At 40.8% G+C, this 14,042-nt stretch overlaps 1 protein-coding gene across 4 annotated transcripts in view; it reads right to left on the bottom strand.

The window, feature by feature from the left end:
- Window positions 1–14,042, bottom strand: part of PRELID2 (PRELI domain containing 2) — an 84,837-nt gene that overhangs the window by 55,855 nt on the left and 14,940 nt on the right. For all 4 annotated transcript variants that reach the window (XR_006417026.1, XR_006417025.1, XR_006417024.1 and 1 more), the window contains exons 2-4: window positions 13,648–13,705; window positions 11,779–11,852; window positions 10,692–10,852 (exon numbers count right to left, since the gene is read on the bottom strand). Coding sequence is in view for 1 of the 4 variants with exons in the window: in XM_044454328.1 (XP_044310263.1) it covers window positions 10,692–10,852; window positions 11,779–11,852; window positions 13,648–13,705 (293 nt within the window). In the remaining 3 variants the exon portion in view is untranslated. The remainder of the gene's footprint in view (window positions 1–10,691; window positions 10,853–11,778; window positions 11,853–13,647; window positions 13,706–14,042) is intronic.

The raw sequence follows: 14,042 nt of genomic DNA, 5'->3' as shown, positions 1-14,042 counted from the left end.
GAAGCATGCATTGACACATGTTGGATGTACTGAGGAAAATAAGCTTGAAAGATTTCAACACCCATGGAATGTCTAACCCGGGGTCGGCAACCTTTAACACTCAAAGAGCCATTTGGACCCGTTTCCCACACAAAAGAAAACACCGTGTGCCGCAAAAGCCTTTTGGCATCTAAAGTGAAGATAACACTGCATATATCGTTTTTCACCTTAATGCTATGTATATCTTCATTATGGTTTAGCTGCAGCTCTTGTTCAGTCACTAAAAACTGTTATTTTTAATTTAACATTATAAATTAGTAGGACTCCTTTCATATATTTTGAATAGGAAAACAGCTTCCTGAAGAGTCAAAGTCAGTGCTAAAGGGCTGCATGCGTTAAACAGCAAACCCCATAAGTTCGTCAGCAGTAAAAGCAAATGAATCTACCCACGTACCATTAAACGTTTGGTTTTCTTCAGAAACTTTTCTTCGATTTATCCATGGTTGGCCTACGGGGGTGGGGGAGGGGGGAGTTCAGTAAATCAGCACGGATCCCGCTGTGCTGGAGATATAGGTGTGTTTAGTGACTGATTAGCAGATAAACAGTCAAGTGCTGTGAATTGTGACAGGTCCCAAGCACAGCTTTTAACATTCAGATGAAGGAGATTACATTGGGACAAAGAATCTTTTCTGCAGCATTTCGCGTAACATGAGAGCCTGCAGGAAGCTTGTTTAGCAGAGGAATGTAGCGATTTACTTAACTAGCTGATTTACTTAACTAGCTAGCGGTGGGTTCCTGAGTGGAGCTTCGAGCAGATCAGCGGCTGTGCCAGCGCGTGTTTTAAGCGACGGAGCCACAGCAGAGGGATTCAAGAGCCACATGCGGCTCCGGAGCCGCAAGTTGCCGACCCCTGGTCTAACCTATCCTGAATGCCCAACATGAGGTACACTCACATTCATTGTGTCCATCTCAAGAGGTAACAGGTAAGAGATAGAATCTTTATGAATGATGAACCACCATTTTTTACCCATAGAGTGTTCTGGTTTCAACATTAGTTTATTGAGTTTTTCCATTAACATAGTACTAAAAAAAATACCCAGTATAATGCTGAACGGTACTTCATCTCTGTTTTCAAATGCATTTTCTTCTTGCATGAATAGTGTTACACATTGCAGGGATAAATAAAGCTCCCAATTCTTCCTCCAAGGCCTCTTGTCCCCACTCTGAGCTGCCTGGGTAGTTGGGCTAAGCAACTGCAGAGTGTCACAGCCAATACAGGGCCAGGCACTTGAATATCTGGATCTGGAAAGACCTTAGCTTTGGATCCCTCAGGTTAGAGGCCTGAGATGGCTCAAACTGAAATGCTGCAAGCAGCACTGCTCTGTTGGCCGAAGATGATTTATACTACGCACGTCCAATTCAGGGCCATCATACTGCTTCCAAAGCACATGTGCCAGTGTTGCATGTCCTTCCACATCTGAAGAGGATCAGAGCTGAACCAGGCCCAGATGTATCTAAAAGCCAAGCCCCAGGACCTTCCAGGCAAGGCCTAGCAGGCCTGAAAACGGAGGTATTAATGATACCATTTCCATTGTTCTAAGGACTGTAAGACTTTGCCTACTAAAAGCGTTCATTTAGTCAAGCAACCAATAACCTTTGTTTCTCCTCAGAGGTGGCAACTGAAGGCAAATGAGTTTTAGCAGGTTATTTCACCTGGTAAAGTAAACATGAGAAGAAGCCCCATGTTGCTAGTTTACTTTTTCGTAGCCTCCAAAAGACACAGAAAGCTCACAGAAAATATTGATCTCAGATTGATTCTCACAGCATACAACTGGGTGATGCAGCATCATTGCAACCATACAGTCACAGGGAGAAGTCTATTAGCGAGATCCGACTACTAAATTATTGACTCCTTAAAAGTATAGCAAATTTGGCTTAATTGTTTTTGTGACTGGAGTTTAATTAAAGTATCTTCAGTATAAAAGTCTTGCTGGCATTTTAGTTCAGAAGGCTGTTTGGCACCATTGATGTCTTTGTTTTAAACGTTTAGCAACTGAAATAGCCCTCCATAGACTGTTCAGTGTGGTATCTGAACACATTCCTAGCTCTTCTGTCCACCTTGCCTTCTGCATCATCAGTTTCATAAAATTGCTCTGGTCTTAGCAGTCCATTTGCTTTATCTACTGAACTGGGAAGAAAGGCAACTTGGGTGCAATCCAATGCAAGTGCAGAGAGGAAAAATAGTCCTACAACTCTCAGCATGCCCAACTAATCTGGCTGCCTGGGCCTTGCTGGGAGATGCACAACTTTTCCCTGTCTAAGCCTGCATAAGATTGCATCTTAGAGGACAATCCTATGAAGGTCTAGGCAGACCGAAGTCCTACAATTCCCAGCATGCCCCAACCAGTGATGCATGTAAAGAAAACATAATGGAAATCCCTGCTCAAGAAAGTTTCTGCTTTGCCTTCCACAACTTTTCCTCCTCCTTGTTATACTGTTCATCTGAGCAGACTATTTGTACTTACTGTTTATTCACATGAATCAGGACAATTTCACAGTGTGTGAATCATCCCAGAGAGAATGAGAAATCTGATGGAAATCGACAAGATTGACATTTGAGAAAATATATAACTCATAGAGCCTTCCTGAGATTTTCTTGCATATAATTTTAGAAGTTTCATGGTGACAAATGGCTTTTCAATGTGTGCAATACATGGGGGTCTGAAGAAAAGATTCTCTCACTTGAACTAGAAACTGTGGGCATTTTTATAAAAAGGTGTTGCAAAAAGAAACAACTGTATGCAAACAGTCACTGGGAAAACAGATTTCTCAACCCAATATATACATCTACCAACTAATTCTTTCCATTGCAATGTGGATTTTGTACTAAAAATAAAAAAATTCAATATGAATTATGCACCCACAGCCTACATAAATTATGGAAGTCTACTTCACTACATTGTTCCTCTTGCATGATTTGTAACATTGGGCTTTCTTTCCTCTCCCTTCCTATTTTTTATCATTTATTTTGCTTCTGCTAGTTACATAAGATCACACCAAAGGTCAATCCAATTCAGTACTCACGGGGGCTAACCAGCTGCCCACAGGCTCCCTGAAGGATGGATGCGAGGCCTCCCGCCCCTCAGCAACTGATGCAACCAAGCATGCCACCTCTGGTGAAGGACACAGCCAGCAAGGCTAGTAGCCACTGATGGCCACTCCCCTTGTGAATCTGTCCAATCCCCTTTTAAGCCAACCAGACTGGCAGCCACCACCACTTCCCATGGCAGCCAATTCCATAGTTTAACCATAGGCTGTGTGAAGAAGCATTTCCTCTTTTCTGTCCTAAACCTCCCACCCATCAGCTTCATGGAATAACCCCAGGTTTTAGTCCCATGTTCTACTTTCTCCATACCATGCATTATTTTAAATAGCTTTATCATATCTCCCCTTATTTACATTTTCTAAGCTGAAGAGTCCCAGTTGCTGAAGCTGGTCCAGCCCCTTGATCATTTTGTTGCCCCTTTCTGTACTTTTTCCAACTCCATGATGTTTCTTTTCTGGTAAGACAACCAAAACTGAACATGAAATTCCAAGTGTGGTCACACCAAGGGAACTAAGATGTTGGCAGTTCTATTTTCCATTCCACTCCTAGTTGTGCCTAGCATGGAGTTTGCCTTCTTCACAGCAGCTGAGCACTGGGCTGAAATTTTCATCGAACTGTCCACTGCTACCCCAAGATCCCTTTCTTGTTCACTCACTGCTGGTTCAGATGCTATCACCATTACTCTACACTTGTGGGTACGGATCTGCATTTACCATTTTGGTGCCCATTCTCCCATCTTGGGGAGATCCCTTTGGAGTTCTGCATTATCCCTTTTGGTTTTAACTGCCCTCAGAAGCTTAGTGTCGCTGGCAAACTGGGCTACTTCACTACCCATTCCTAATTCCAGAATAAGCATGACTAAATGAGACACTGAAAAGGGCAGGATATAACAACTTTAAAATACATAAATTTAAAAACTTAGCAACTGTGATGGCTCCTGGTAGATCTGTGCATTACCAGAAGATCTGAGCTGATTCCTGATACAGTACGGGTTTATTTGGAGGTCATCTACTGCAACTCAGGGACCCAAACGCAGAAAGCCAAAGCTTCATGCATCATAGGAAATTACAAGGGAAAAAATGCAGTCGTTTTTCTGCTTGTCAGAAGTAGATGAACTTTGCAGGAATAGTAGCACCTAAGTAAACAATTATGCCTGCCAAATTCCAGAAATCTAGGTGCAGCGTTTTTGTATTATGCACCTTTATTCTTATATTTCTTTTTCCTTTTAAGGGAACTGCCAAAGTTTTAGTAAGAACTAGGGAGCTATGATGACTGAAAGACAGTTTAGCAGCGATCCTATGCTTTCATAGAGCCTGAAGTGCCTGATCCTGTCTACTCTTGGAAGATAAGCAGGGTTACGCCTGGTTGGAATCTGAATGGGAGACTTGATTCCTCCACCGAGCCGGAGGTTGGACCTGATGGCCTGCTAGGCCCCTTCCGACTGTATGATCCTATGATTTCTATTGCCCCTAGACAACATTTGAAGGGACACCATATTTTTCAGATTTCCAGATCTAAGGCTGAGGACTGTGCTCAGAGTTGGAAATAACAGCTCTGACCCTCTCCTCCATCCCCTCACAGTCAGTGAGAAAAGACCCATGCCAGTTTCTCTCCAAGGTCTGGAAAGTGGCCTCAGAGAACATAAAAGTGGTGCAGGAAGGAAGGAGACGGAAAGACTTGAGATATTCTGAAGTTGGTCCAGCATCTTCCTCTCCTCCTCTGAGGGCTTCAGCTGGATCCTGTCTGGTGAAGCTGCAGAGTGGGAGGATGGGAAGGCCCAGATCGCCTCTACTACTCTTCCTGCTTCGCATTGCATGGCCGTAAGCTTCCAGGTTTGGGGGCTCATGGGCATTCCAGTACAAATGAACCTTTAATGTCATTCTCAGAGTGAAGTCTAATGGCTTTGAAAGAGTTGCCATCTCATAGTCCCACCCTTGTCTTCCTCTGAAGCACAGTTACTGTAATGACCCTGGTAAAACATTGCCTATGATTAGATGGTGGACCTGTCAGTCATTCAACACTTCTCCACCCACCATCAGTATTCAAAGAAAACTATGCTGTTTTTTGGAAGCTGAATTGCAGAGCTTCCACAGTCTCAAACTTTAATTCTATCACTTTGGAAGGAAACCTGCTTCACCCTGGGATGCACCAGGAATGGTTCACCAAAGCCCAATTTGGCTGGAGCTGAATTGGCTGCCTATAATTAGTTTCTGTAATTTTGCTAAGGAAGGCCTGTAAACTTTCAAGCGAATTTACAATCATAAAGACTAGTAACTCTTTCTTCTAAACAATCATTTCAGAGCTGAGGTTCCTAGAAAGCAGAATTCTGCTGTCTCATTTTTAGGTGCCCCTAGAATTTTTGGTGTGCAAACAGCAATGGAAGATATATGTCATGCTTCTTTAATTACAAAATTGCAAGAGCTGGAAACAGAAATAGGAGACTCTTCTCAATATGACCTTGATGATATGAAAAGCAAGTTGAGATTAAATTCTAGAATTAATGAGGTCTTCTGCTTCATGTGTCATACAAATATGGAATACTCAATGCAGACAACTCAAAGCATACAGCCAAAATTAGTCAACCTTTTAGCCTTTGTAGCTGCATTGACATAACTTCAGTTACAATTAACCAAAGTTTAATTCTCATTAAAAAACAGTTCCCTATTGTTCTCCCAGCCTAACAGAAATCTGCAGACCTTAGAAAGCATTCACTCTACAACAACACTCAATTTGGGCTTTTCAAGCCAAACCTTCCCCTGAGGCTTGGGCTAAGATGTCTAGAAACTCTTTTTCCCCAGAACAAGGATCAAAGGCCAATTTGTCTGAAGTTCCTATAGATATGTTTCTACTTTCATTCCCAGGGATATGGTGAGCTTGTGGCAGCAGAAAGAACACCAACTTGGACTGTCTGCCTTCTAGATTTTTTATGACTATTGAGAAAGATATGTTACCTTATTTATTTTTATTTATTTATTTAGGGAACTTCTATGCGGCCCCATTTGCCGAAGATGCAGATTAGGGGAAAAGTTCAGTTAATGGCACAGAACAAAGCTTCAGCAAGGTATAATTCTTTGGCCAGGGCGACTTATTTTATTTTATATTGTTAATTCGTTTTATATTTTTAATGTATTATATTTTAATGTTTTGTGAGCCGCCCCAAGGCTTCGGCGCATGGGTGGCATAGAAATTTTCTAAATAAATAAATAAGTTCAAAGGGAACAAAAGCTGCTGCTATAAATTCAGGGGGTGCTTTTCAGATACTCTGTCAAAAGTGATGCCAGCATACTTTAAAAAGCAGGGTAGGCAAGAAGACTAACAAGGAGGCAAAACGCACCCTGCAAAAAGGAAAAGAAATCCCCCAAACATATAAGCCACACTATATACGTCACTGAGTAAATAAATAAATCACAAATGTTCAAGCCATTGATTGATATAAGACAAACAAAAGAACCTTAGATATTTGGTAAATATGCACTGCAAACATTTTCACAGGAATTGTCAATTGCCACTCTTCCAAATGAATGGTGACCAATCAAGCAAGGCCTCACCAAGGGATCTCCCAGTGCCAAGGCTGCCTCAAATAAGAGTTTTTGTTTTCCAAAATAAACAAACTTGTTTTTCAGTTCACATATAAAGTTAACAATGTCTTTCTGTGGCATTGTTGTGAACTTATTCACAAGGCTACTGCTCCTAGTTTTGCTGTTTATTGATCCTTCTTGCTTAGTATATCTTTCTTACCATTTTTGGCTTTTCTTGGTGTTGGAAGCAAGCTAATGCAAGTGCAGAGATTCCTTGAATCAACATGAGCAAAATGGAAGCCCTTCCAAGCAACCTCCAGCATGCCAAGAAAGTATGCTTCACGTCAGTTCTCCAGCCAAGAGGTTTCTCCCCCAGTCTACTAACTCTGAGCATCTGTAGCAGGCAATCTAATCTATAAAGCCTTTTAAAACAATATAAGAGAGCAAAACTACATCTAAAGAACAGCCCAGTGAGGACTAGGCATGCTCAATAGTCAGAAAATGCTTTGTGTCAATTGGAAAAGAAATAGAGAAAACTGGTGAGGGCAAAATGGAATGGCCTGTTTAGAGAAAATGGCTGGCTGGGACGCTGAACAGGATACAGTGCAACATTCTGCTGCAGATCCCATCTGTTATTAACACCCTCAGAATATGTACATTTGTTTGTCTATCATTTGTGTTCCTTAGGAACATCATCTTGGAACAAATTAACAGAAAGTTAGCTGCCCTTTTCCACCTACAATGAAATATATCAGATGCTGGAGACGATGCAGAAAGGGAGGGGGAAAATGCACCCAAGTCTTTAATAATCCGCAATAACACTAACGAGGTTTCCTCTTCAGCACAGCTGGCCACATGCTAATATAACTTGAAGTACACAAAGCAGTAACTCTTTTGATGTTTTCACTGAATACTTATATTGCCAACATCACATATCGTAAGAAAAACAGCCAGACCATTCCACGTGGGCAGAAGTACCTTTCCAGAAATTAGAGGGGTAAACCTGACAGTGATGTGTTTATTTGCAATAAACCTGCAAGGCAACTTAGTGGTTCACTGAATCTCTTAGTGTCTCTCCTGGATATACAACAACCAAAGATTATTCATATGCCTACCAGAGACAGTGGGTCAATTCTGTATTGCCTTAGGTGATTTATCAACACGAAGGAAACTTTAAAAGAAAACCAGCTAGGAGAAATGCATCATAAGACCCAAATCAGAAAATACTGCATGTAATTGTGAATCAAAGGGACATACCATGTTTCTCCCAGTCTCCAAGGGCTTTTTTATTTATTACGTTTATGCCTTGCCTTTTTTCCTCTTGCAAGAAAACCAAGGAATGTTAGGTCAGGCTCAATGTCACCAACTGGCGCAAAGTCCCCTAGTAAATTTCATGGCTTCAGTAGGAACTATATCCAAAATTCCTGGGCCCCAGTCCTACACTCTAACCACACTGAGAGAGCAAAGCATAGTCCACATATCCCAGCCCAGATTTTACTTTATGCCAGGGGTATTTCCCCCCAGTGTATACCAGCATTAAGTTAACATCTAAGCTAAACCCGCTATGCTTTATCGCCTATTCCACCTGTCCTCTTAACCAATTAGATCCTGATGTTTATGTAATTACTCTTAGAAATTCCAGAGGATGAATGCTTACAAGATCTACATGCTCATCCCTCAATAGAATGGAATCACACCATGGGAAAACAGCTCCCACTCCAGTGAAGCGATGCCTGAATGAAGGCTGTCCTAGTGCTTGATATATGAAGCTAAGTGAGCAAAAGTGACAAGTATTTGCTTTAGATTCCCACAAGCTATTGAATAGATTCCTGGTATAAAACTGAGTGAGCATAAGAAGAGCTATAAAAAATCCACATGTCTTTGCACTGCCAATTCCTATAATCTTTCACAATATTAACAGTTTATTAACTTGGGGAAGATTATTGTTTAGTTTCATTATTCCTTCTCAAGGCTTTCTAAAGAAGCATTATTGCAGTGAGTCAGATGTTACAGTCGAGCATTTCATTCAAGATCATTTTATAGGCGACATTTCTCTTCTCTTGCATTGCAATTATTGCCGGGTGCTGTTCCTATTCTTATCTTATCAAGTGTTCATTACATTTGTTGCTTTTCAGCAGAACAAAGGCAATAAATAAATCTACCATATGAGTTGGCCTAAAATCATTCAGCCAGCAAAGTTTGAATGTATTTGATTTTGAAAGTATTATGGCTTAAGAAAAGAGCATTACAGATTACAACTGCATATTTTTGCTTAATAAACCAGCTAAAGTGTTATGGAGCTTCCCTGCCTGTGAAAGTGACACCTGTCCTAGTCCTTGTGCACAAGGCAGCTGGGCATCTTTTTTGCCCATTACAATCTGCCCCGCATCTTTCTATTGAGTAGTTTTAAAATATAAATGCCATCTGCAGATTTAATAATTTTAAAAAATACAGTGAAAGCAAAAGATTCTTACAACAGGCAAGAGACATTTAACTTTGTGAACTGCCCAGAGAAAATTCTGGCTACTGGGAAGTATCAAAATGAACTAAATAAATAAATAAATAGACAGATGCATGCCTTCAGCACTGATGTGGATTTCCCAGGCCTCCCAAGTCTTGGGCTGTACTTTTTACTTCGATTTAAGGGTAGCACAGAAAAGTCAAGAAATGTGTAATTGGATGCAGCTTCCTGAGAACCTCCTATTTCATTTTAAGAAAGCCACCAAATTTCTGAACTTGTGTTTAAGAAGAATGGAGTTCAAGAAATTCCTATCAGTCACTCAATTTTATTGGACAATTTTATCAGAAAAGGATCAATAGTCACAAAAAGACAGAGACAATGAGGAAAAGACTAAACAAGCCAACACTTGAAAGAAGTTGAAGAGGCAGATTTCCAATGCGTTAGGGCATTCAATGGCCCACAGAATCTATTTGCTCTTATCTATGACTTAACAAATCAGAATAAGTTATAAGCTATGCATAAGAGTGAAAATATTGTGAAATGATACATAGGAGTATGCTGGAGATTGGATTGTGAATATCCCTGTCTGCAGAATTTCAAACATTATTTTTTTAGAGCACAACCAGCTTGCAAATATTTCCTCTATTTCCTATTACATTATTGTAGCAAAAAGTGAAAATGTGGCTTTAGAGAAATCAGGCAGCAAATATGTTTAAAATAGGGATGCGGAATCTGCAGCCCTCCAGTGGTTGTTGGCCTTCAGCTCCTGTAATCTTTCATCACTGACTCCGCTGGCCAGGGCGGGTGGGAGCTGACATTCAGCAACAGTTCGAGGGCCGTGCACTGCCCATCTCTGGTTTAAAAAACACTTTCCCTCTTTTGTGCTGCTTCCTTACACAAGGCTTGCCTGCAGAAGTTCTGACCCACCCATTTCTGACACAGCAGAGCAGCTGTAGGCAAGCCTTGTGCAAGGAAGCAGCACAAAAGAGGGAAAGTGTTTGGGTGCCCAAAAAGCACATGCAACCTGTTCCTGAAGTGTGAGGCATGTTCCACAGGCATTCACCAACAGCAGGCAGGCTATGCTTGTCCTTATGGTCACAACGTCATCACTAAGTGCAGGCCTCACTTAGTGATCTGCAAGAAAATTATGCCTTGTGAGCTACTGGCTGCATAATGGCTGCCCCTTTTCTCCGAGGGACAAAGGCATCAGATTGTCCTGGAGTAAAAAAGACAATATGTGATTTTATTTTTTTTTTAATGAACAGCATAGAGGGGATCTTCTTTCAGGTTGAGGACAGAATTCAGTTTTGGAGCAGCTCGCACGGACAGCATTCCAGTGTTCAATGGGGAGTGAAAGAGACAGGTCCATCTTTTAATGCTAATGTGTTGTAGTTCAAACTCTTACTGCCAATAACTAAACGTTAGGATAAGTCTTTTCAACCTCTTAGAATGGGGAAAAAGTTGTACAAAGTTCAAGAAACCACCAAGCAGCTGGTTGTTGGGGGAGATGGGCCAAGCCATTTGGGGATCACCAAAGGGCCAGACCGAGATCCCAGGAAGGCCAGATTTACCCCCAGGCCTGGGGTTCCTCATTCCTGATGTACCACATAAAGCATCTGTAACTTACCAGTTTGGATTCTCCAAGCTTTCTCTGAAGACTGATTCTTCTTTAAGAGTGGCATACTCTGTCCATGTGAGACACCGAGTCTTCATTGACATAATTCTTTCCTGCGTATTAAGCCAAGATTCCTCTTCTAAGTAGACTTCAGATACTTTTAGGACACTGATCTGTTAGATATGATTAAATGTTTCAATAATGTCAACATACTTGATGAAAGAAAGAATAATTTACTTACATTAAACATGTGGTTCCATCCTCATATAATAAATGATTAATAGTTATAACTACTTATAAAACCCACCAATAATAGGAATCCCTTAAGATTAATGCACAAATTAACTTTAGTAGTTAGTGATAAAATCATGCAAACATGTGAAGACCTATTCTTATTGCACAATGCTGTTAGAGTTTGCTAACTACAACATTTCAAATAAAGCATCAACTTGACTTGTATGTCATTTTAGGTGCTTATACATCCTGCTTCAAGGAATGGATTTTAACAGAAATCATTTGCAGAGAGTTACATACAAGACAGAATCAGCCAAAACATTTAGTTCATTTCACATTCTGTTTGGTACCTGGAAATATTATGTTTTCCCATCTGGATGAGGCATGAAAAAGGCAAACAGAAATGTGATACAAAGAAATTAAATATATTAAGTTTCAAGATACAGGATCAAGATTTGAAGTCATCAGCTCACAAAATGGAACATGATCCATAACAGAACATAAATCCAAAATGTTGATCTGAACTTCAGCACACAAGAAGTAAAAGGGAAGAAGTTACCATCTTGTTCTGATCCTAGAACAAAATTCCTAAGGATGTTCTTACGTTTTCAGGTGTTCACATTAACATTTTAAAGCTGTTTTCAGCCTTTCATGTTGGGGTTCAGGCTTGTTTGAGAAAATTACCATTTTAGCTACTGACCTAATGAAATGTAGTCCCACGATTCAGTCACTTTGAGCACAAAGGATAGTGAAGCCTTCCTAATTCACAAGCCTAGCAAATGAATTTCCCATGCAAGCACACACCTGGGAGGTTCCCTATATGCTTAAAATCCAGCAAGTTCCAGCATTGTCTGAAATTAATTACCTGCCTTAAAATCTGTGGAATTACATTCTGGCATGTTGCAATCCTTCTCCGGTATATGACTCCTGTGGACAAATCTGAGCAAGAAGAATAAAGCAAGTTTTCACAGTAACAGAATGAGGTCAAACAATTACAGTGCAGGCACTAGATGCCTACTTGTGGTAGAAGATTTACTTTTCCTCTCCATTTTAGTAGCCAAAGGATTCCAGCCTATTTGGCAGATGGACTATGATAAAATGCATAAAGGATGCTTAGTTCAAAAAGGGTGGTATCATTGCCCACTTCAACATACCAAAATCCCTACCAGCTTGGGAACAGATCATTTGGATCAAATATTTTATTGGAATCTACGCTGGAGGTAACAAAGCAGAACACACAATGCCAGATTAAGCCTGTATGGAGCTGGTTGGGGCTACAGTGAAACCACTGCAAGACTGAGCAGATAGCAGTTGGGGTGTTAATTTCTAAAGCACGCAAGTTGCTAGCTACAAACTGAGGTAAACCCTAAGAGCATAAAATACCTCTCTTGCCCACCATCGTCAATGTTTGAAGCCTAAAGCAATTTTCTTGGACAATTAAAATTTATTTTTGTTCCAAGTTGGGCTGGTGACAAGAACAAAGCTCTCTTTAAACACACATGCACACATGTGTGCACACACCAAAACCCTTAACAAATTGTAGTTATTGATCTACAATAATAAAGACTGGCTTCCAAACTCACCTTGCATTTTAATATGTAAGGATTCCAGTCAAGTTCAGAAGCCTTAGGATGATATGTACTGATGTTCTGAATGGGCAAATACCCCACTGGAAAAGGGGCCCTTAAGAAGAGACAAACCTTGTTCATGCAAAGTTATTTTTTCTAGGAGGCAGCATGTGGCACTAGATTGTAAATAACCACACGGGCAGTGCTTTTGGCTTTCTCAATGTGACATATTTACAAGGGCTCATAAATGGGTATTTCCCAAGAGAAAAGAATGGACAAAACAGTTGTATGTAATAATATATAACAGAACGTGCAAAACCTGAACAGTCAAAACTATAACTTGGTTCTCCCACTCCTGGGCCTCTCAAAAGATCATATGACTTAAAAGAGAGAGGAGGTAGTAATGGTGGGACCCTGCCCACTTCAGATCCAGTTCCTCACAGCTGTGGTCACCTTGTACAGAGTCCTTGACAGATATTTGTATTGGAGGGACACACTACCCATTCCATTTTTTCTACTCTGGAATGTAACTCCAAGAACTTCTCTGCAACTGAACTTAGGCTGAAAGAGATTGGACACCTCTGGGGTAAAGAAGGGAGAGGCACTACAGGGCCCAGGGCAGCTGGCATTAAACCTGTGCTCGAGGTAGGCAAGCAGCCAATGAAGACCAAAAGATTGTGGGGCAAGAGCCGTGGAAGAGCTTTACCCAACTTCCTTATTCCATAGCCTTTGTTTCAGGCCTTCTAAGTGGCATAAACTTGTAGGCTTTTTTTAAACAAGGCTGGGCTAAGACATTCAGCTGCCTCAGGTGAAGGCAAGATGGTTTCCTCTGCATGCCAAGCACAGAAGCCAGAGTAAGAGCTGAATTTGTTCAATACAGGCAGGAGGGCAGCTTCTCCCACCACACCTGAAGGAAGCAGGCTAGTTTAGGGGTGCTTGCAAGGCCCTGAAGCAACTGCTTTGCCAGCATTTATTTTTGAGACTAGCTGAAGTCAAAAGCGAAACTGGATCCACTGGCCATCAGGCTGTGTGCATTTGCATCCTACATGTCAAAGTGCAGAACAGGAATGTTAGCAAAACAATGCTGAATATGGTTGCAAAAGCACAGGTAAAAAAAGTGAAAACTTAGTTGAGGTTGTAAGCAAGCAGAGAAATGTCCAGCTTACCTGTTTTCTCTTCTACTGTTTTTACAGCTAGAACATTTTTCTCCAAGGCACACGGATACTAGAGGATAATGCAAAGAGTTTGTATCTCAGATTATTATGCAGGAGGATGAAAATTCTAAACATTTACTTAGGGCACAATCCTATGGGATTGCTGCCTGCTAAACTGAAGACTCTGTTATGAAATCAGGAAGCATTTGTATGATATTTCTCAAAAGACCAAGGTGGGGAAAGGGGATGACAGATTTGTATCAATGGATTTCTTGGCTGTTTAAGAAACTTACCAATTAGCTGAATTGAAAAATATTTTTAAAAATGAGTTTGTGATTAGTTAAACCTCTGCAATATCATAATTCAATGCCTATTAAGAATAGATTTTTAAATTCTGATCTAGTGCA

This window comes from Varanus komodoensis, unplaced genomic scaffold (genome assembly GCF_004798865.1).
Source record: "Varanus komodoensis strain SLA01 unplaced genomic scaffold, ASM479886v1 scaffold7_3, whole genome shotgun sequence".
Classification (NCBI taxonomy): domain Eukaryota; kingdom Metazoa; phylum Chordata; class Lepidosauria; order Squamata; family Varanidae; genus Varanus; species Varanus komodoensis.
Note: the sequence above shows the minus strand (reverse complement) of the source record. Positions and strands in the feature narration are given on the sequence as shown.